The 23058-nt window shown below is 42.6% G+C and overlaps 1 protein-coding gene across 1 annotated transcript in view; it reads right to left on the minus strand.

Annotated features, from left to right (window-relative positions):
* Nucleotides 1-23058, minus strand: part of RUNX3 (RUNX family transcription factor 3) — a 74656-nt gene that overhangs the window by 45326 nt on the left and 6272 nt on the right. Inside the window, exons 2-3 of the mRNA XM_063312226.1 lie at nucleotides 16881-17037; nucleotides 8195-8299 (exon numbers count right to left, since the gene is read on the minus strand). Of these exons, the coding sequence (XP_063168296.1) occupies nucleotides 8195-8299; nucleotides 16881-17037 (262 nt within the window). The remainder of the gene's footprint in view (nucleotides 1-8194; nucleotides 8300-16880; nucleotides 17038-23058) is intronic.

Below are 23058 nucleotides of genomic sequence, written 5' to 3' on the forward strand. Positions count from 1 at the left end.
TTGCAGTTTTCTGCCCATAGGGACTAGTATCCTGCCTTTTCATTTAGCATCTTAAATTAAAGTTCAAAAGTCATGCTCCCTATGGCTACAGAAGAAAATACTAACATTCCCATTTTATAGAAATGGGAAACAGAAGCAGGGGGTGAAACAGCCTGGCCTAGCAAAGCTCACTGAGTACTCCAACTTCTCCTAATTATTCCATAATTTCCAGGTTGTCTGTTTGTCTGATTCAGAGATTTTAATATAGCAGGTCATTTTGGAGGAACATATATCTCCCTTGGTGACATCCAGACCACTATTCTCCCTTCTTAGCATGTCTAAATCAGACCTGAACTCAGCAGAGGATGCCTTAGAATACAAGATTACTATGAAGCAGCTCTGCAAATGGATACTGCTGTCTGAGAACACTGGCAAATTCAGTTGCTCTTGGCAACCTGTCAACCAAGGACACTTTTGAATAAGGGATGATCCAATGACAGCTTTGCAAGCAGGGAGACTCTCCTACAACCATCTGTAAAAACAGAGGTGAAGATGAAGTCTTCAGTTTGAACCCAACTCCTGATAACTTCATGGGCACATTCATATCATTTGACTATTGCTTTCTTCCAGGATGTTTTTTTTCAACTTCCCAATCCAGCCTACAGCTCTGATATTCCCTGGTGGTCTCCCCTCCACCCACTAGCCAGGTCTGCCTGGCTGAGCTTCCAAGACTGCTGAGCCCCAAAGCAGATGCCTTCAGATGAAGGACTGTCCTCTGTAGGAGACATAATCACCCCATTCACCACCTGTATAGACTCTTTGCCTTCAAAAAAAAAGAAAAGAAGAGATGGCATCTAAAGATTCCGAGGAGGAGGAAACTAAAAACATGAATCCATTTTAATCAGTGTAATTAACAGATTAACAAACTGATTGCAGATCCAAGCCAAAAAAAACAAAACCACAAAGTGCTGCTAACGCCGATGTGGCCACCTGCATTCTTCGACTTTCATCACTGAAGCAGAAGCCGCTCTCCTTCCTTCTTCTGCTACTCCACCTGCTTCCTCTCTGTTGTGGAACCAGAAGTACTTGAGAGGATTACAATACCTGGCTGGTTTTACAAGCCAGGTGCACAGGTAAAAAAGAGTAGGAAGGACAGGAGGAAGACACCAGAAAGGAAATACAAGGAGCCTGGCTTCCTCGTGTCCTCAAAGTTGTCCATCAGGGGAAATGTGAATTTATCTCTTCCATTTCCAGCCATCCAGGCATGTAATTATATCTTCTGTCACATTCCCTCTCACATATTAATGCCAAAATTCATTGTCTGGGACAACTCAGATTACCCTTATTCAGCACATAGCTCAGATCGTTCATTTATCCTGCCACACACTAAGTGACCATTTGGGCTGAAGTTGAAACTTGTATTCTTCCTACCCAACAGGTTCCCATTTGAAAATAGCGATCACCGTGGTCACAATACGGGACATGATTGGAAGGGCACTGCAGATGCCTTAGTGTTCATCCAAGGGAATGGGCACATATCCGCCAGAATCAAGACAGTTCATTCCACCCATCTGCTGGATGCAGACCATCCAAGAGAGAGAGAGAGAGAGATCTCCAATAGAAGATTTTCCAGCCTCTTCCAGAAATTCTCCACCTTTCATGAAGTCCCTTCTACTATTCATTTGACCATGCCATCAAGAAGGTTTTCCTAATGTCCATCCAAAATTTGCCATCTTGCAAGTTAAATATAAATTAGAATGATTCCTGCCCTAACAAGCACCAGAAAACAAGTTTCCGTCCTACTCTCATAAGGAGTTGTTTTCCACCCTTTAAACAAGGCACAGGTTGCCTGCCCTGGACACACCCATGACAGAAGCCCCAGATCATACGTCTTAAAAGTGGCTGAGATTGAGAAACGCTGCCCTAGAAGGTCTCCTCAACCGGATACTTTTCATGCATTGGGCTGCCTCCTTTGCTAAGTTTAAGCAAAGGATTCTGGACACTGAATTCCAAACATTAAATCCCAGAATTTCTACAATGAGTTGGGAAACCATTAAAAAAAAAAATCTTGCTAGGTAACTCCAACAGCTCATAGTCCACAAAAACCACAAGGCTCTCATGCTAATACTGTTTGATGTCTCTCCATCAAGGTAGGTAGATCCAGACAGATCTCCTTTGCAGAAAGAACCTGCCCTGTAGAATGGGTACTGCTGAGTCATTGGCTCATGTCCTCCTCTGTTGTGACTTCTCTGAGGCTCTAATAATATCCTCTAAGCACCAGTTCTTGGGCTGTTCTGCATGACTAAGAGGTGTATGCATGTTGGCTGCTATCAGACAAGGACCCTAGAACAATTACAGGTAGTCCTCATTTGGCAACTGCCTCATTTAGTGACCGTTCGCAGTTATGACAGTGGTGAAAAGGTAATTTTACGACCAATCCTCGCATTTATGACCTTTGCAGGTCTGTAAAGCAAAGGAAAGCTGAAGGAAGATCATAAGCACAGTTGACATTTCACTTAGTGCTTCTGTTAACGACCAAGTCGCTGGTCTCAATTGTGGTCGCTAAATGAGGACTCCCTGTATCATAGCTAAATTTATCACTATGAACCACAGATGCAGCTACTGTAGAACACCTTACTCAGCTGATCTAATCAGGCAGGAATAGGTTCCATGTAATATAGTTGCCACATGGTTCATTCTACAGTTATCTAACCCCATGTATATACTGGTGTGTTGCAACTAATATTGGTCAGTGACCACAAGCAAAGGCAATTGCTTTCGTTCTTAACCGGAGGCAGTGTGATCGATCAGGAAGGGAAAATTTCCCTAACTTTGGCAAACAACTCATCCATCAGCCTTCAAGGGTTCTTGACTGTTCTTGAGACTACCTGACACAGGGGCATTCACAGGGTATGGTTGAAAAAGTCAAAATGGCAGCCACCATGGTGTGATCAAAACTGCAATGTGACACACAGAAAAAAACAAGTGGAGTTTTGACTGCACCATCATGGCTGCCATCCTGACTTTTCTGACTATACCTTGCAGACCCCCCTGATCTGACAAAACATTCAGACAACTGGAATGGGGGCAGAGAAGGGCAATGAGGATGCTCCCAGGCTGGGAACAAAGTTGCTGTTCCCATTAGTGATTTAAATCAGCCTGATCCAGCCATCATTCGGTGGATGTGGAGCATGTCTGGATTGGTGACACAGCACCACAATGGTGGCCGGACAATGCCGTGAATAGCTAGCAAATCCTGCAAGGGAAAATGAGAGGAAATGGATATGCTTGGAGAAGGCTGAAGGGGAAGACTGTGATGCTACTTTTTAAATATTTGGGGGGGGGTGACCTACTGTTTATCGTCCCCCAGTGCAGGACATAGATTTAAGTTATGGAAGGCGAATTCTGATTGAAAGTTCAGAAAAACGACCGAGGAACTGTTCAACAGTAGAAGAGATGACCAAGAGAGAGAGTGGTCTTCTGCTCACTGGGCATCTTCAAGCAGAATTTGGACAGTCCTCTGTCAGGGATGCTGGAATTTGGATTCCTGCCCATTCAAAAAAATCCCAATAGCTGCAAGGCGGTGCCCTTGTAACAATGGAGAGATAGAAACTACAGATGACGTGCTTCTCCATTGTCCTTTTTATAAAGAGTTCAGGAGTAAACTAATATTACCTTTGATTAATAAATGCCCTGGATGGAAAGATATAGATTGCATACAAATGTTACTTATAGATGAATATCCAACTGTCACAGCGCAAGTAGCCAGATTCTGCGCAGCTGCTATGAAGATATGTCAGATTATGATTGGGAAAATGTAGTAATGTATCCCTTGTAATATGAGGGACGCGGTGGCGCTGCGGGTTAAACTGCTGAGCTGTCGATCGGAAGGTCGGCGGTTCGAAACCGCGCGACGGGGTGAGCTCCCGTTGCTAGTCCCAGCTCCTGCTCACCTAGCAGTTCGAAAACATGCAAATGTGAGTAGATCAATAGGTACCGCTTTGGCGGGAAGGTAACGGCGTTCCGAGTCATCATGCTGGCCACATGACCCGGAAGTGTCTATGACAACGCCGGCTCCAAGGCTTAGAAACGGAGTTGAGCACCGCCCCCTAGAGTCAGATTCGACTGGACTTTACGTCAAGGGAAACCTTTACCTTTACCTATCCCTTGTAATAACTTTGTGGTCTATATAACACATTTTATATATGGTATTTTACTCTTTTTATCACTCCTTTTAATATTTTACATATATTTTTATAGACACTTATATCTGATAGAATATTAGTCATGATAATGCAAATTAATAAGATTGTTTTTAAACTTGATTAAGGGGCTCACTTACGTTGTGATCCAAATGTATCTTCACACTTAATTGGAACCTGTAAACTCAAATTTAAAATTATTTTAATTTAGATGGCTCATATTTTATGGCTAATGGCTAATGTGCATATTTTTATAGAATTGTATCTTGTACTGGTCAGTGACAGTAATAAAATCAATTGAATTGGATTCCTGCCCTGAGAAGAGGGTTGGGCTAGATGGCCCCAAGAGCCCCTTTCCATTATATATGATGTTATGAAAAATACACCGTGCTTTTTTTGATACTGAGTTCAGTTTGCCATTTAGCTGCCAGAAAGCAGCACTTCAAGGAATCAGATAGAGGGACTTTGGGAGTGATTTGCACTCATGTGTGAACCTGGCTCACTGTGGCAACCACGGAGGCTGTTCAATTACTTTTTTCTTGGGTGTGGCTGCTGCTGCCTCTCCAAAGCCATGCTCCAGCGCCAGTTGCAAAATTTCGCTCTGTAAAGAGAATCCAAAGGTGGGGGAGGAAAAAAAAAAATCTGGCACGTAATGATACAGATAATTTGCCCACAAGTTTAAACTGCCAGAAACTTGTCATATTAGAACAGGCAAATCACACATGCAGCATCTAATCAGCCTATCACAGAAATCTTTAATTTCCGTCCTCTGTTGAAATGCAGAAGAGGAGTTGGAAGGTGATTCACTGCACAAGCTGGCCTTGCATTTATAATTATGCTAAGTGCGCTAACACAGGGGCGGCTGTGAACTCCAGATGCAGACGGGAGGTGGGTGGCCTTCTGAAGACGGCCAAGCCAAGCCTTCCCTCTTGCTCGGCCTCTGAAAAGGATCCTGGGCCTTAGCTGGACCCTCCATGGCCACCCTTGGTCGAGTTCATTCAACATCCTGAATCCTAAACTTGGGGATGTCCACCTCCCCACTCCACTTCCAAAGTTAAGTGTGGCCAGGGGTGTAAAATCTGCACTCCAGAAGTGAAATGAATTGAGAGAGAGAGAGGGAGAGAGAGGGAGAGAGAGGGAGGGAGGGAGGGAGCAAGGGAGAGGCAGGCAGGCAGGCAGGCAAATGTGGGCTGAAAAATAATTTTTGCAGTCCTCCCTGCATTCTGAAGAGGCCAGATGTAAGAGCTGGCAGAAGCAAACTTTGGTTGTTTAAGGGCTCCAAACAAAAGTTTTGGATTACTAATCCCATCAACTCTTGCCATGCTGGCTGGGGCTGACAGGGACTCCAAGTCAGAATATCTGCAGGTATCTAATTGGCTATCCCTGTTTTAAGCTGTCTCTTGAAGCACACTCTTGGGTCCTCATCTCCCTGGTGGCCGTGCACAACTATGGAACTCTCTGCCTCATGACGATAATTTCCCTTTGGACGAGTATGTGTGCTGCTGGTAACTGAAAACCTTATTTTTTTCCCAACAAACTGGCATCCTTCTATGATTTCACTGAACTTATTAAAGTTTGGGTTTTTCCTTTGGATTGTTGCCTGGTGCTCCTTCAAATGGGGTGGGTTGTTTTTGTGGTTATGATCTTCTGTTATCTTCCCACTGATTTATGTAACCCAGTTAGCTGCTCTGACACTGTCTTTTGAAGGGAAAAACTGGCGGACAAGTTTTTATATAAATCACATCAATACAGTATGGGCAAGCAAACTTAGCCTTTAGTGACCTTTCTCCAGAGGAAAAACAAACCTGAGTAAATGTCTCTAACGTCGAGCACCGGATACAATGGGGCGCACAAACTCACTGCTTACATTGAACACGCCTTGTTCAATCACAATGAATTTTTTGCATCCCATCTTTCCTGCTCTAAAGTAATAGACTGCAGCAGTTCTGGAGATCTAGCTAGAACTAAGCTTGACAGGTAACAGATGATCTTCCCCATCACAACTGTTTTTTCTTGAATTCAGAATGCAGAAGCTGCATTTACACAACACACTCAGCCTGGTTATTCATTATAGGAGCAGAGCACTCTTAGTCTATGGGAGCAAGGAATTAGGAGCCTGGCAACATTTTTTTCTGATTCATAAAAGCTTATACCTTTTAGTAACGTTGTGAGTCAGAAAAGGTGCTACCAGACTCCTGATGTTTAGCCTGGTTACGAAGCCCCATTTCTGGGTTTAACAATCCACTGAATCAAAATTTAACCAAAGGGGTTTCATTTGCGCAACTCTTTAAACCATTAGAAAACTAACCACGATTCATTGTAGCCCAAGCTTTACCTGCAGCTGCAATGTTTGTAGCTGACCCGGTTAAGCATGTCGAACAGGGAGTGAGAGAGCATTCCAATATATATATATTTTAAATGTATTATTCTTTCCTACCCCAGAACAAGATAATATACATTTTCAGCCTCCTCCCACAGAATGGTGCTTATTCTCAAGAAGAGCATTAGGAAAACAGAAGCCTTTTAGAAAAAAAAATTTTTTTTGCAAGCATGATTTAACTGAGTTTGAAATGTGAAACTGCACAGGTCTAAGTGTATTTACTGTAATCTAGCTTGGCCAACCATTTTTTTAAAGGAAAGAGTTTCCTGTAAACTATCAGGACTATAGAAACAGTTGAATGGACAGAGAGAAGAGAATGCCTGACTGTGGGATTCTCACTGGGGAAGGGAGACGCAACGTTCAAGAGTGAGTTGCCTTTTGGCGAAGGGAACACAATTCATGCTTTGGGGAGACTCCAAACTGTGTAAACAGTGATACACAACATAGACAGGGCCAGAATGTCCTATTTTTTCTTAGATATGGGGCAGCTTTCCTGGGACCCAGCTGCCTCCCAAGCCATGCTAACTCCATTTTAGGACTCCCATTGCCATTTCTGTGAGTTTCACAATTCAAATGATGGGAAATCCTGCACTGACATTCAACCATTATGCTCTGGATTATGGAATTCAGCAGCCTGTGTGTCTCTAAGCCTTCATCCTGCCAAAGCTGGTTTAAAATTACCCATTGCACCAATGTTAAAGCATACCCATAAGCCACCATACTTCTTTTCCTCTCTCATCATAAGTTCTGCTACATTCCAGGCAAGTCAAGATGGCTTCCCTTTCAGTGATTCCCACATCTGGTCAGTAATCTGGTTATCCTGGTGCATTTCCTCCCCCAGCAGTACCCTACATTGGTGATGCTGCTGCTGATCTCATGCTGGTTTAATATCCACAGGATCCATTCCCAACGGGTCATGATCACTAAATGAGAACTGATCACTAGAACATGATTGCGCATGACGGCTGATGTGGAATGCTAATGGCTTTTAATAACTGATGGCTACTTGGCATATGCCACTTCCTTGGACAGAAGCTGAGAAAAACATTTTCTAGTAGGAAGAATTCTCTGTGTCAATTTATCAGAATCGATCCTATTTTTCCTTAGTCCACCACTACTGACTACCTTCTTCCTATCTCCCGGCCCCACATAAAGATCCCAGCCTATATTAATTCAGCAAAGTACGAGGTCCCTCTCGGATTGCTGTTATATGCACACCAAACAGTATTTTATGTGCCTGCTGTAACTTGCTTTTGCCAATTGTTGAATCAAAGCATCTGCACTTGTGCAAAATTATACCTTTGTTTTCTGGTCTAATTGCAAAGCCAGCAGGCTGGAAACAGCTGAGGGTAAGGACTGCCCGTGATTCTCACCATATATAAAGATAAAAGCCAACCCTCTCTCACCTTGAGGCCAGAACGCAAAGATATGAAAGGTTCCAGAAATACCCACAACCTCAAACCTAACAAGAAACGTGTTAATGCTTAACAATGCTTGAAAATGCTTAACATTTGAGCAGTGTCATCTGACAGGGGCAGCTATCTAATCCAACTTGGCCACCAAGACGGTGAACACAGAGAGCGAACACAAGAATGGGCACCGATGCCAGCTCTGAAAGAAAGACAGGACTTACTTCTTGGCTCCCGAGGTCCATCGACGGTCACTTTAATGGCCCGGTGGTATGTAGCGACCTGAGTAGGGTTGGTGAAGACTGTGATGGTCAACGTAAAGCTTTTTCCTTGTAAAGAGAGGAAATCAGGAAAAAAAAAAGGTTACATGAATTCAGAAACTGAAAGGACCCTCTTTAGTATGATTTTCTATTTTTAAAGAAACCGTGACAGAAATGGGATAGACTGACAAAATCCTGTTTTGCATTGAGGAGATAACCGTCTATGCTGCATCTCCAGGTAGGACTGGTACTGAGTCCTTCTAATTGATGACTTTCATTCTCTCTTTTTAAAAAATATTTTTAAATTATGAATTGTTCAAGATATAATTAAGGCACATAATGCAAAGGGCTTCAAACCATCATCTAGAAGGACATAATATCAAGCAGTGTCTTGTGTTCTTATAATTCCTACAATAAACCCAACATTTAACAGGGCTATACAAATAGCTATTTCAATTGTATTGTGGTATTTGCTAAACTTATGTACACATGAACATTTACACAGTATTCTTTAGTTGTGGGGGAGGGTGCCTTTGAGTCAGTCTTGACTCCTGGTGACTGCCTGGACAAGTCCCTGCAGTTTGCTTGGCAAGGTTTTTCTGAAATGGCTTGCCATTGCTGCATCCTAGGGCTGAGAGAGAGGGACTGGCCCAGGGTCACCTGGCTGGCTTTGTGCAAAAGGCAGGACTAGAACTCTCGGTCTCCCAGTTTCTAGCCTGGTGCCTTAACCACGACACCAAACTGGTTCTCAGCATTCTCAAATAGCTGGATTGAATCTGGTGCTCTACTGCTCCAGTGTATGGTATAATATATAAAGTCCATGTTTCAATGCATGATTAAGCTGTGGCCAACTCTCTCTGGCTCTTAACTATGTTAGTTTCCCATGGGCCAAGCTCTAAAAAGCCATTATTTTTAACAGAGAAGAGTTAACGTCTTCCCATTTGAACCACTCAATAAAAGACCTGCTCTGAACCAATGAACAGCCATCTCATTATTTTTTGATAAAACTCTACTTTTAACATAACCAAGCAATAACTCCATTAAATGCAGGGCTAACATGCATTCTCTTATCTTTTTGATTTCAATAATAATAATAATAATAATAATAATAATGATGATGATGATGATGATGTTCCAAGCAGCACTTCTCTCATATTTAGTAACATGAAATGTATCTTTCCCTCAGGGGTTACAACTTCATTTGTACACTTATTCTTCAGCCCCAAATGTAACCCTGTCTGTCTACAGGTAGTCCTCGATTTACGACCATTAGTTTAATGACGGTTCAAAGGTACAACGGCCTTGGAATGGGTGCTTTACAGCCTGTAAAGCATTTCCAAACATTGCAAAATATCGCACCCCACCCCACCCCCCACAGTTACATGATCGCATTTTGGGCGTTTGGCAACTAGCTCGCATTTACGACTGGTTGCAACATTCCACAGTCAGTTGATCACGTTTTGCGATGTTTTTTGCTGTTTTCTGGCAAAAAACGCCCATTGGGGAAGCTGGGTTCACTTAACGATCCATGATTTGTTTAACGACCATGGTGATTTGCTTAACAACCATCATAAAATGGTTGTAAAATCAGGTCCAGTCATGTAGTGACTTGACTCACAACCGTAACAACTTACGATGGAAATTCCACTCCCAATTGTGGTCGTAAATCAAGGACTACCTGTACCTGCCTGTTTGTCCTTATAATCTGCTCCAATCCCAAAGGGCTTTGGGCAACGCACAACAACAAAGACAAGCAAAAACAAACACAAGCCACATCACAATAAATTCGTCATCAAAAAGCAAAAACAACCCCAAGGTAAGTGCCCATCACCAGTGTTTTTTCTACACAATGACCCTAAATTCCATCAAAGCAAATCTTACTAAAAACATAATAAAACTCTTTGATTTGTGCAATACATGTTTTCTAAATCCAGGTTCAAACTCTATACAAACCCCAATTCAGTTTTTTCCCCACTTCATTTGACAGGATATAGCTTGGTGACTCTAAATTATTAATCCAATTATAAAACTGACCCACAGCTTTTCTTCCATATATCTTAGACAATATTGTTTCAAATTTTGTGTCCTTCTTAGTTGAACCAAGTTTCCTTAAAAATATACTAGCTGAATGTTTAACTTTTGAATCATGGTATAAATTAGATTGGCACTATCTCTTATCTCCAATTAATTCTGTGCAGGCTTTTATTTTGCTTTATTTCAGCCAATCCCCTTTCTTTCGATTTTGACTTTTCAGTTCTTTATCACAGTATATGACAATCAGTGGAATTTGTTTTGGGTCAAAGAAGTCATAATATTTATTTCATCTTTTTCAAAATTAATGCTTAAGGATTTTATTTAACAAATGTGGGTTAATGCTGAAGAATGTTTTTATTACAGGTAGTCCTCACTTAGGGACGCGGTGGCGCTGCGGGTTAAACCGCTGAGCTGCCGATCGGAAGGCTGGCAGTTTGAAACCGCGCGGCGGGGTGAGCTCCCATTGCTAGTCCCAGCTCCTGCTCACCTAGCAGTTCGAAAACATGCAAATGTGAGTAGATCAATAGGTACCGCTTCGGCGGGATGGTAACGGCGTTCCGTGTCGTCATGCTGGCCACATGACCCGGAAAATGTCTACGGACAACGCCGGCTCTAAGGCTTAGAAACGGAGATGAGCACCGCCCCCTAGAGTCAGACACGACTGGACTTTACATCAAGGGAAACCTTTACCTTGACCTTTAGTCCTCACTTACAACCATTCGTTTAGTGATGGTTCAGACTGACGATGGTGCTGAAAAAAACAACTTATGACAGATCCTCACACTTACGACTGTCACAGTGTCCTGTGGTCACATCATTGCCATTTTCAACCTTCTTGGCCAGCTTCTGGCAAGCAAAATCAATGGGGAACTGTGTGATTTGCTTAACAACCATATGGTTTGCTTAATGCCCATGGTGATTCACTTAATGAATGCCGCAAAGAAGGTCATAAAATCAGGTTGGATTTGCTTAATGATTGCTTCGCTTAGCAACTGAAATTCTGGTCCCAACTGTAGTGAGGACTACCTGTACTGTATGATGGAGGAGCCAGAGATTTCCCCAACTGAATAAAACATAAATACAAATCATCACTCATAATCCTCTTTATGTATGGAAAACTGAACCCTTCTGTTTCTGAAGAATTGTCTAAAGTTTACTGCAAATCTTCCTTTTTCTTCCACCCCATGAGAATGTAGTTATCACTTTTTGCTCATTAATTATAATAATGGAGGCGGAGATCTTAAAATAAATGAGTGGGACATTCACCTTTCCAGTCACTATCTCCCCATCTAGGAAATGCTTTAATTGAAAGGACATTCATGCCAAACACATACTCCACCACTTGGCCAGGGTGACCCCTCTGTGTCTGACAGGGATTTTGGCTAATTCCAGGTGCCTGACTCATTTTCTGAGATGGTTTTCATTTTTGTGGCTTTGTGGTTTTCAGGTATACATGTAGGTCTTTCTTGAACATTCAAATTGCAATTGTGAGGAAAGTGCCCCGAAGTAATCAGGAAACCTTCTCTACCTTCCGAACAAGGAGAGCTCTGGTGAATCTGAAAGCAATTGAGTTCCTGCCACCCTGTCTTCAAACCACATAATCACAGCTTCCTTTGTTGAGTAGATACCCAACCACTGCCGGCTAGAGGTGTAGTTATAGCCTTGCCAGGCTGGCTGGCAAACTAGGGATCATGGCCAAACAAAGGAAGTTGATAATGAGACTGGTTAGTCTTGCCAGCATCTAAGATCATTAATAAAACAGAGAGAACTTTTATCTTAGCAACCAATAAGAGCAGTAAGAAGTTGGCACTACTTGTCTTCATGGGATGTGGTATGCTACTTTTTCTGATTAGACCCATCTAAATTAAGTTTACCCATCATGGACTCAGACCTTGCTTGGAATGTTAGTTCACAGAGATATCAGACTATGCAGAAGGACTATAACAGGATAGTGCTGAATTTCAATACATTATTGATTTGAAGTCTACATTTTCATTGAAGATAAAAAAAAACATGAGAAGGAAGATTGGGGATTTTGAAGGCACCCATCAGCAGTTAGTACCAGGAGAATGACTTGGTAAACAGAACATCTATTCTTCTCCTCTACTTGTAGGCCTCTCTGAATGGCTATCCAGTCTATATAGAGAGCCCATGCATTCTGCTTTAGAGAAGAGACCCTTCTGTAGGGAATCTTTCTCTACTGAAAGGATGATTCCAAATCTGTAGGACGATAAGGAACTCTGACACATCTCATCAAGTCTTTAGGACAATCAGAAGAGTAGACCAAGCACCGGCCCCTGAAGTTCATCTTTTTTGAATGGTGAGATGTATTTAGATTACAAGTATTATAGCTACATCTGTTTTTAGGGGAAGTCCATGGGGGTGGAGATCAAAAAAGTGAAGATGATGGCTGCAACTGTAATCAAAGCTGCCATCTTGACATATTTTAACTTCTATATGGATGCCTTTTAGCACAAATCTGCAAAAGATGGGTTCTTAGCAGGCTCTGAATGAGGGATTTAAAAACGAGGAAGCTGATGGAGGGGGGAATGGTGTCATTTTGGTTGTGTGGTCAGGAAACGTCCATCTTGGCTCTCCCTGAACCAGCAGTGCAGTATTAATGTCTTGCTTGGGTTGGGTTTCATGCACTGCCGTAGTTCTCAGCAGTGGTGGGTTCCAGGATAAAAGGATCTTATAACGTAACTAGAGTAAGATAAGGTTTTAAACTTTGATCAAGAAACTGACTTCTGCATGTAGGGAGCTAATTGTGCAGAAGGATGAGTGCATTCAAATATGCAGCTCATGTAGGCCCGTTTCCAATCTAAAATGGTACCATCCAGAGGGGGGGGGGGGAACCAGTCATTATCAATTCTGCTAAAAAACTCTCCTATGTATGAAAATATTTTCTTGAGTTTTACAGATGCTTGCCTACAGCAGGAGACAAAGCTTGCCTACAGCAGGAGACAAAGACTTCCCCCCACCTCACTTTTCTAAGCTTGGTCCAAGGCTCCAAGTCAAAGAGAAAGGAATTGAAATTGATCTCTGTAGTGCTACCCAAGGAGTCAAGACTACTGTAATTTTTCAGCCCAGACATGGAGACCCGAGTGGTGGGAGCGGTGGGGGCTCCTAATGAATTCAAGAGTGAAGTTTGGATTGAGCTATGCTCACGTTTGGAACTTTGTGTAAAGCGGATGGAAAAAAGGAAGGGGGGAGGGAGGAGACTTAAGCAAATAATTGAGCACAGAAATGAAAGCTTAATTCATAAAAGCAAAACATTTTCCATTCATCAACCTGCAAGCAGTTAAATGGGGTGGGGGGAGGGGTGGCAGGAGTAGTTTGAAAGAAAAAGGCCTGCCTGCCATTTGGGAAAAGATCCAGCAGGAAAGCGGAAATGCACAAAAGAATGTAAACTAGTTGGGTTTCACAGAGCGCAACAAGTAAACAGTTATTACATGCAAATCATTCCTAAGATCACTTGCCGAGAAGCCCCCAAAATCTTTTTTGACAGTTCCTGCATGGGCATTAAGCATGGGGTGGGGGGAAAGGCTAGCGAGCGGCCGCGAGACGTGGAGCGCCCGTCTCGTTTTGCAGAAGGAGTGCATGCTAAAGACGGTGGTTGGGTTGCAAGGAAGCTAGAATTAAAGTCACCCTGAGACCATTTTTGATCTTGCCAATTGCTGCTGTTTTATTCACTGATCTTTCTTTAGAGACTGCATGTCAGGGTTGACTGCAAGGTGTGGTCACAAAAGGTCAAGATGGTAGCTGCAACAGTGCAATTGAAGCTCCATCTTTACCTATTGAAAAACAACAGCAGGTGGGGTTTCAATCACACCATCACGGCTACCATCTTGATCTTTTTTTACCATACCCTGTAGACCTCCCAGCTTGATCTAGACTTTAGTGGGCTCCCTTCCTTCTCAGACATACAGTTATAGAAATCCTGCACAGGATTCTTCCAAAAGGCTGAAGTTGAATGACAAAGCATGTGTTTTGCATGTAATCGTCCCCAGCATCTCCAGGGAAGGCAGTTAAAGCCCTGGAGGGATCTTTCCAGTCAGTACAGACAATGTCCATCTTGGTATAAGGCTCTTTCCTACAAATGCGCAGAGGTGTAACAATTGTTCCCAGATTACTAAAGATTCAAGAGACTGTTTTGTAAACAGTCAGCTGCAACTTCCCCATAATCAGTGAAGAAACCTTGCTGGATCAAAGGAAGGCTGTTACAATGAAAAGTCTCCACCCAAAAGAAATTTAATCAATCAATCAATTATGCTGATAAAGTAGTATTGTATAAATTGGTTTTCAATGGGAAATAGTTCTGTTGCTGGAATACATAAAAGCTGTTCATCTCAGAACATCTAACCAAAGGGAACTCTGTAAGAATCATGCTTGGAAAAGAATCACTTTCACTTTCGGGCATCTATCAAAAGTCTGATAAAAGGCTGGGGATATTTTCACACTGGAGATATTGATGGTCTAATCCCAACACACCCTCCGTGCCTTCATTCCATGCACACCTGCAGCATGAACTGGGCTAGCCTTAACTGAAAATAATGTACCAATAAAAGAGAATATCTGTAGCTCAGGGTTTAACTGTGGAGTCCTTGGTGTTTTCTGAGCTTGGCTGTTTGCTTGCAGGCGTTTCAGGTAACATCATCAGTGCATGTGAGCGTGGGGTTTGCTCCCTGTTTATATACAGTGGCTTGCCCTGCCAGTGTTGGTGGGGGTGTGGTTTTCCCCTTGGCAGCTCCTTGATTAGGCTGTTGTTTACTGCTTGATTGTTTGTCTGGTGTTAATCCCTGCTTATCTGGGTGTTGGTTGCTGGCTGAAGAGGTGTCCTGGTCTTTTGGTTTCCTTTTTAGTTTTTTTATTGTCTCTTTTGAATGGTGTGTAAATGTTGTTTATCTCTATGTGCTCTTAAGTAAACCAAAAAACCCAGGAGCCCAAGAAGAAAAAAATGGGAGTCATCTACAACATACAGTGTAAGGACTGTAGCAGCCACTATGTAGGACAGACAGGCAGAAGACTAGCAAAGTGCATCCACGGACACCAACTAGCAGTCAGAAGACACAGTGGAAACTCCTTAATCTCACAACACATGGACAGATTCAATTATAGTTTCAACTGGGAAACTGTCAGCTTCCTAGACCAAGCTAAATCCAAAAACACTAGAGAATTCCTGGAAGTTTGGTATTCAGACAAGTCAGCCATCAACAGGCACATAGAGGTAAACAACATCTATAAACCTTTCTAAAGGGACAATAAAAAAGCTTAAAAGGAAACCAAAAGACCAGGGCACCTCCCTGGCCAGCAACCAACACCCAGATAAGCAGGGATTAACACAAGGATTAACACCAGACAAACAATCAAGCAGTAAACAACAGCCTAATCAAGGAGCTACCAAGGGGAAAACCACACCCCCACCAACACTGGCAGGGCAAGCCACTGTATATAAACAGGGAGCAAACCCCACGCTCACATGCACTGATGATGTTACCTAGTTGGGTCATGAAACATCTGCAAGAAAACAACCAAGCTCTGTCAATAATGTTTTTAGCCCAAGGGCAATACTTAGCCCAGTGTTTCTCAACCTTAGCAACTTTAAGATGTGTGGACTTTAACTCCTAGAATTCCCCAGCCAGCATGGGTGACTTAGCCTTTGAGCCATGGGCCAAGGGTCATATGCCAAACAGCAAGCAGAGGCCAAAAAATTAAAGAGGTACGGCCAAGCCAAAATTAAATGAGATGTAATTTAATTTTAATCAAAATGAAAGCAATTAAACACACTGAACATGATTACTCCCTGTTTATTTAATAATTAAACATTAAATGTTACAATTCAGCAGAAATATTTGGAGAAGCTCTAAAACCGTCAACAGAGGATTGAGGGCGAGACATATGACCATGAGACTATTGTTTGTACCATTTTGGTCTACACCTATTGATGTTTCCTTCCAGAACTTCATATGTACAGACACTTAGCCCAGAGCACCCTTTAAAAACCTTGTATCTCAACTTTACATTACAAAACATGCACACACACATATTGAACTTCTGTAAAATGTGGGTCCCCATCAAGTTGGATGTACCTCCAGTCTGGCTAAGTAGAGATCTGCCCCAGGAGAATGAGAATGCTAGTAGGTTAGGTTAGGTTAGGTTAGGTTAGGTTAGGTTAGGTTAGGTTAGGTTAGGTTAGGTTAGGTTAGGTTAGGTTAGGTTAGGTTAGGTTAGGTTAGGTTAGGTTAGGTTAGGTTAGGTTAGGTTAGGTTAGGTTAGGTTAGGTTAGGTTAGGTTAGGTTAGAAAACCTACTTCGTCCCATTCCCTTCTCCTTCTTTTTTTTAATCTGTTCAGTCATGTCCAAATCTCAGAGACTGCCTGGACTAGTCTCTGCAGTTTTCTTGGCAAGGTTTTTCAGAAGTGGTTTGCCACTGCCTGCTTCCTAGGGCTGAGAGAAAGTGACTGGCCCAGGGTCACCCAGCTGGCTTTGGGTCTAAGGCAGAACTAGAACTCACTGTCTCCTGGTTTCTAGCCTGGTGCCTTCACCACTACCCCAGACTGGCTCTATTCCCTTCTTAAGCTCTTTTAAAATTCTTAGCTCTCTTCCCATCCCCTTACCTCGGCCACTCCGTCCGACAAAGCGAAGGTCATTGAACCTGGCCACCTGATTCTTCATCACAGCCGAAGCGTTCCGGAGCTCAGCCGAGTAATTCTCATCGTTACCAGCCATGACCGTCACCACTGTCCCATCAGGCACGTCTCCAAGGGCTACCACCTAGAATGAATCAAGGTTAATTAATTAATTGATTTAATTAATTAATTAAATAAATAAAACTGTCCATTAAACAACATGGATTATAACCGTTCAAAGGACATTTTGGACCCAGGACTGAAACACTATTTAACATAGGCTGGGGGTGGGGGGGTCACAGCCAGTTCTCTTCTACGAGCCCCTCAGGTTGCAATCCTATAAACACACGTAAGGCTGCAATTCTAAGCCTTGGCCTCCCCAACATCCAGAAATATTGGCATTATAATTCCCAGGATCCCCTGCTCACATGGCCACAGGACTAAGTCTGAGAAAATGAGCATTGTGTTAGTTTATTATTGGAGGCAGAAAGATTGAAGAACTTGATTTGGGGAACTTTGATATGAACTGATTGAAATGTAATGTAAACTTGGAATGGCATTGTCCATTGATAGTTACAATTTCTACCATGTTCTGTATAGCATGGGATATATTTTAAGTTATTTATTTGATTTATTATTTATTACTGCAATTTCTACACTGCTCAGTTGCAAAAAAAAAAAAACCTCTGTGTTTGCATATGCAGATTTTGAAAAAATATACATTTAGAAATGTCTTCTCCTCTCTTCTCTTTCCCTTTTTCTTTCTTTTTAAAAAGTTTTTAAATGCATTTAAACATTCTCACAATCAGAATCAGGAGAGGACCAACAACAACAACAATTTATTAAATTTCTGTGCTGCCCAACTTCTAAAAACTCTGGGTGGAATTGTTTATGAATGAATGAAAATGTGTGAAAACGAAATGGGATTGGGGTGAAACTGCACTGTTCATCCCTAACTTGGGAGAGATCCATCCCTCATCTCAGAGGGAACACTTCTGAATACAGCAGACGCATCAGATCCTCTCCTGAAAGGAATTATTTTACAATGGATGCTAAGGCTGGACATACAAAAAGCCTTATTTGCCCAGGCTCTGGCTGAACTGCTGTGTCCTGAATGTGCTTCCCTCCCTGCTCTTGTGTTCTTTTACACACACACACACACTTTAATCCGTTCAGTCATGTCCGATTCTTGGAGACTGCCTGGACAAGTCCCTGCAGTTTTCTTGGCAAGGTTTTTCAGAAGTGGTTTGCCGTTGCCTCCTTCCAAGGGCTGAAAGAGAGTGACTGGCCCAAGGTCACCCAGCTGGCTGGACTAGTGCCTAAGGTGGGACTAGAACTCTCGGTCTCCCGGTTTCCCGCCTGATGCCTTAACCACTACACCAAACTGGCTCCCATATATTATTTATATGGTTCTAAATTCTGTTGTTTTGTATGGCATTGTAAGAGCTTTCCTTTGGGATTACTCTTAATGAAAAGCTGGGCAAAAATTGTACTAAGTAAATAAAAGACATAAAAAGAGTCACTCTGAATGAACCTTTAGGGACAGAGGAAAACTGTAGTACACACCATCGTTACGTTATAGTATTTCCTAAGCTCTTGAAAAAAACAGCTATTATTCATATCAGCCTGAAATGAGCACGTACAGATAGTTATCTGTGGAGTTAGATCTAGAGAAATCTACACACACACACTTAATAAATGTTAAGATATAGCCGCTACATTTGGTGACCACTTCTATTATTATCTGCCAGGTTGTATTAATTTAAATCCAGGCAACTTAACTCAATATTTTAAATTAGCATTCAAAAAAAACAGTTTTAAACCATTGATTTGATGGCAATTACCACCGTCAAGCAAGATTTGTAGCATTGGCTCATTCTTACAACTAAGCCATGCATCTTTTTTGTTCTGTTATAAAATTTGCGCAGGTTTTCCTTCATTCATCTTTTATTTAACTAGTAGGGGGGTAAAATATTTTTTTTACTTAAAATATTCCAACATAGCAGCCTTCCCTTTTTAACTTCCCTGTGTAACTGGCCTATAACTACCATTGTCTAAGCAACAGGTAGTAAAAATAGTTCAACACATTTGAGGGTGACCAGGATGGAGAAGACAACAGGATAGTTGTTTTTTTAAAACTAGTTAGAATAAAATGAGCGATTAACTAAAAGATTCTAGGGATATTTTTATAAAGTTGAAAAGTTATTGGGTGGGGTAAAGCTGTTTAGTTGTATCAGAAGAAAATGAGATGCTTAAATTGGCTTGCTGGAGTTGAAAAACCCACCTCACTTGGGCTTGGATGAAATTGGGAGTTTGTTGCTGCTTTAAGTGAATAATTTGATATACTTTCCCCTATTATCAAGGCCACAAAAGCACCTAGTGAAGCATCAAAGAAAATGGGAAGTAACTTGGTAGCAATGTCTTTTGAAAATGAGTTTTCAGAAGTGGGAAACAATTCTGAAACTCATTTCATTCCACCCAAGCAAGCAACAGATTTAGAAAGTGTGGGTCGGTGGATCATGTCCTACCTTGTGAGAAAGCAAAACCATCAGTGTCGTTGAAAGCCGAGCCCTTTCATTTTTTATTACAACAAGGAAACAGGACAGCGGAGCTCTTAATTCACAGGCCTGCTGTGTGAATGGGATCTTTTCAGAAACAAATATGGAGACCAAGTGGAAGCAGCTTACCCAGGAATTCAGTGGGGAAATTCAGTGTCTCCTTACAGGAATCTTGGAGAAGAGCTGTTTTAATCTACAGTAGCCAAAAATCAAGAGGAACCTGGTAACACATTTTATTAAAAGGCACCAGATTTTGTGAGCTGCACCTACTTCATTATCAGTGCAACAACTCAGGGGCCTGACAGAGACAAACAAGCGTTATCTCAGGATTAATTCCTTTTAATGTGTGGTATGGCATACTCAGATGAGTGCATTGGATCAGGGCCTAATAGCACAAACCTGCCCGGGTCTACGAGAAATAAAGCCTGTAGAGATCAGTAAGACTTGTTCTCAAGTAAGCGGCTATAGGATTACAGCCTAAAAGTGTATAATTTGGCTCCATCACACCCAGTTCAACTTCACTTGTTAATTAGTTTAATGGGTGGATTAAGACCTTGCTCTGCTAAATTATTATTTTTGTTTATGCAACACCCTCAGAGGTTCATAATCAGGAGAGGCTGTTTCCTGCCTCAGGAGCTTCCAGCCTTAAACGCTGAACCTTTCTGGCAGTAGCTGGCTCCCAACTGGGTTCACACAAACCAGCAAACCACACCGCAGCTTGGCAAGCTGGGTGACCCCAATTGGAGAGAGATTTAGATACTAAGCCATGGTTTATGTGAGGTCTATTAATTAAGCCACACATGCCTGAGTTCTGCAACCCACTCATCCACAAAACAGCAGTTGATTTAATGGCTTTCTTTGTGAGATGGGTGACCAAAATCATAGCGAAAGAGAAGCTGGGTTCACACTCTTCCTAAACCACAATTTACTTGTAGTTTATTGGAAGGAAGAAAAAAAAAAGAATTAGCTGGGTTCATGAAACACCCCAGTCGCCTTGCAACTTTGTCCATTAGAGGACCCCAGGCAAAGACAGGGTTGGATTGGATTCATACTCATGCCAAGCTATGGTTTACTTGGGCTTTGCTGAATAAACCAGAATTGCTAGGCTCATCCAACCCACAAAGCACAGGGCAAAGAGACTGACTGCAGCATGGCTGAGATGGGAAATCCAGCTGAGGCAGGGCACGAAGCGGCTGGACCCTGGTGGGGATCGCTGGCAGGCCACGTGTTCTGGCTGCTCCTTTGAAACTGGGGGATGTTTGGCACCAAGATCAGCTCAGCAACAAATCTGCAGGGGAGGGAACATCTCCCACACTCGGTCAAGTAGTCCCAGCAGCTTCTGGCACCTTCCTAGCCCAAAAGCTCTGCCGGACCCAGAAGCTGGTGCCCCATCTTCCTACAGGCTGGTGGTGGGGGCACAGCCATTAGTGGGGCACATCTGAAAGGGACTCGCTTTCAGTCCCTCTGCTTATTAAGGGATCAGATCTGCAGTGTCATTATTGTGATTCTTGTAGTCGTTATTTCCTAAAATAAATTAGTAGGGTGCCTGTATTTTTGCTGTTGTTTAAGCCTTGAAAGGTGAATGATTAAAGGCCAGAATCTCTATATCTCAAGCCAGTTCAGGACATGTTTACTTCAGGAGATAATCCCACTCAATAGATCGATTGGAGAAATCATTTTCTGGATCCCGGGCCTCAACAGCACCAATCCTGCGCTGAACCCGCCCCAGAATCTCTAATCTGGGATCAGCTTTGAACTACAGAGATGGAGGCTAAAATGGCTTGTTCTTCGCTTGTCTTATTATTATTCTGGGGATTGGGGCAGGAATGTTTTTGGGGAGGGGGAAGTCATCATGTGGCTGCAGCCACCATCTTGACTTTTTTGACAACCCCCTCCCATAGATCCCCCTGGGTGGGGGACATCTTGCCTAGTAAAAAATTTTGAAGAACTGAAAAACCTGCACACATTTAAAGGTCATTTTGGTTTATCCTAATTATTATTGATCCTAATTATTATGACAGGGACGCGGTGGCGCTGCGGGTTAAACCGCTGAGCTGTTGATCGGAAGGTCGGCGGTTCGAAACCGCGCAGCGGGGTGAGCTCCCGTTGTTAATCCCAGCTCCTGCCCACCTAGCAGTTCGAAAACATGCAAATGTGAGTAGATTAATAGGTACCGCTTCGGCGGGAAGGTAACGGCGTTCCGAGTCGTCATGCTGGCCACATGACCCGGAAGTGTCTATGACAACGCCGGCTCCAAGGCTTAGAAACGGAGATGAGCACCGCCCCCTAGAGTCGGACTCGACTGGACTTTACGTCAAGGGAAACCTTTACCTTTACTAATTATTATGGCTTTGAGTCATTTCCCTCCTTCCCAAACAAAGTTGTCTCAGACTGCAGTCCTAACCTTTCTGGAATTGGCTGTCCGATTCTCTCCTTGAAATGTTGGACCCATTAGGATCCTGAACAGAAAAATGCGTCCCCACCTTCAACAAAATCCAAACCAAACCAAAGATGGCACTGTTTAAAATCTTTCAGTAAGGGATATTCTGTTTGTTATTCATTAATACTAGCAACAATCTCCCTCTTCTCCAAGAAGCTCAAAACAAGCACATAAATCATAATTCATATTTTCCTTTCCCCCCAGAGAGGTCATTCTTGAAAACAGAAGGGTTCCAGAATTTGGCTTTTTTATACGGGGGGGGGGGGGGAATGACGGGGGGGGGCCCGAGAAAGGAAAAACCTGCTCCAAAATTAAGTTTCCCATCTTTTGGACTGAGCAATGCTTCCTTCCTTTTTGGGGAAAAAAAACAACAACGAAATTTTAAGGACTGCTTTTACTTTCCAGTTGCCTCCCTGCTGCTTCTCATTTGCCACCACAACTTCCTAAAAGGATCCACTCACTTCAGATGGACCCCATGCAGTGTAAGATTGGAATAGGAAAAGAAATGGATCCACAGAAAGGTCTCTGGATGGTTGCCATTGATCAACCAGGATTGTGTGTGCAAAAAGATGGTGAACTCCATCCAGCGATTTGAAAATACCCATTTGGATCCAGGATTTTGGCATGCTGCAGAAATCTTTTTCCTTGGCAAAATTTTCAAGAAATTGAAATTGTCGGGGCCTGATTGGTTCTCTAAGGAAAATAAATATGTCCTGCTACTTCCAATGGGGCTCAGTCTCAGGAAAGGTGCCTAGCACCACAGCCACCCAGGCCTATCCTGGGCAGGTTGGTTTACTCAGGAGCAAGCACCAGGAAAGAGATAAACGGTCGATTAAAGTCAGGCCAGTTTTTGTCTCCTTTGCATCGGAGCGAGTGGATGGCTCCCGTGTCGTGGTCGTCATAATGATAACCACAACAGCCATCACCACCGCAGCACTGTTTAAAAAGGCAGATTCCCCCCTTTTAAAATAAGTTCTTAGAATAAATTCAGCAGCTTTTTCCTGAGACCCTTTTCTCCACCCCTCATCTGTTTCTCAAGAAAGCCAGATTTTTCTTTGAGAGTTAAAAACAAACGATATTTTTAAAAGGTCATGAAATGTGGTGGTGGTTGTGATGATAAGGAAGAGGATGTGTAACAGTTGAGGCTTAAGAGCTAATAATCTGGAAA

The sequence above is a fragment of the Candoia aspera genome, chromosome 10 (assembly GCF_035149785.1).
Source record: "Candoia aspera isolate rCanAsp1 chromosome 10, rCanAsp1.hap2, whole genome shotgun sequence".
In the NCBI taxonomy this organism is placed as follows: Eukaryota; Metazoa; Chordata; class Lepidosauria; order Squamata; family Boidae; genus Candoia; species Candoia aspera.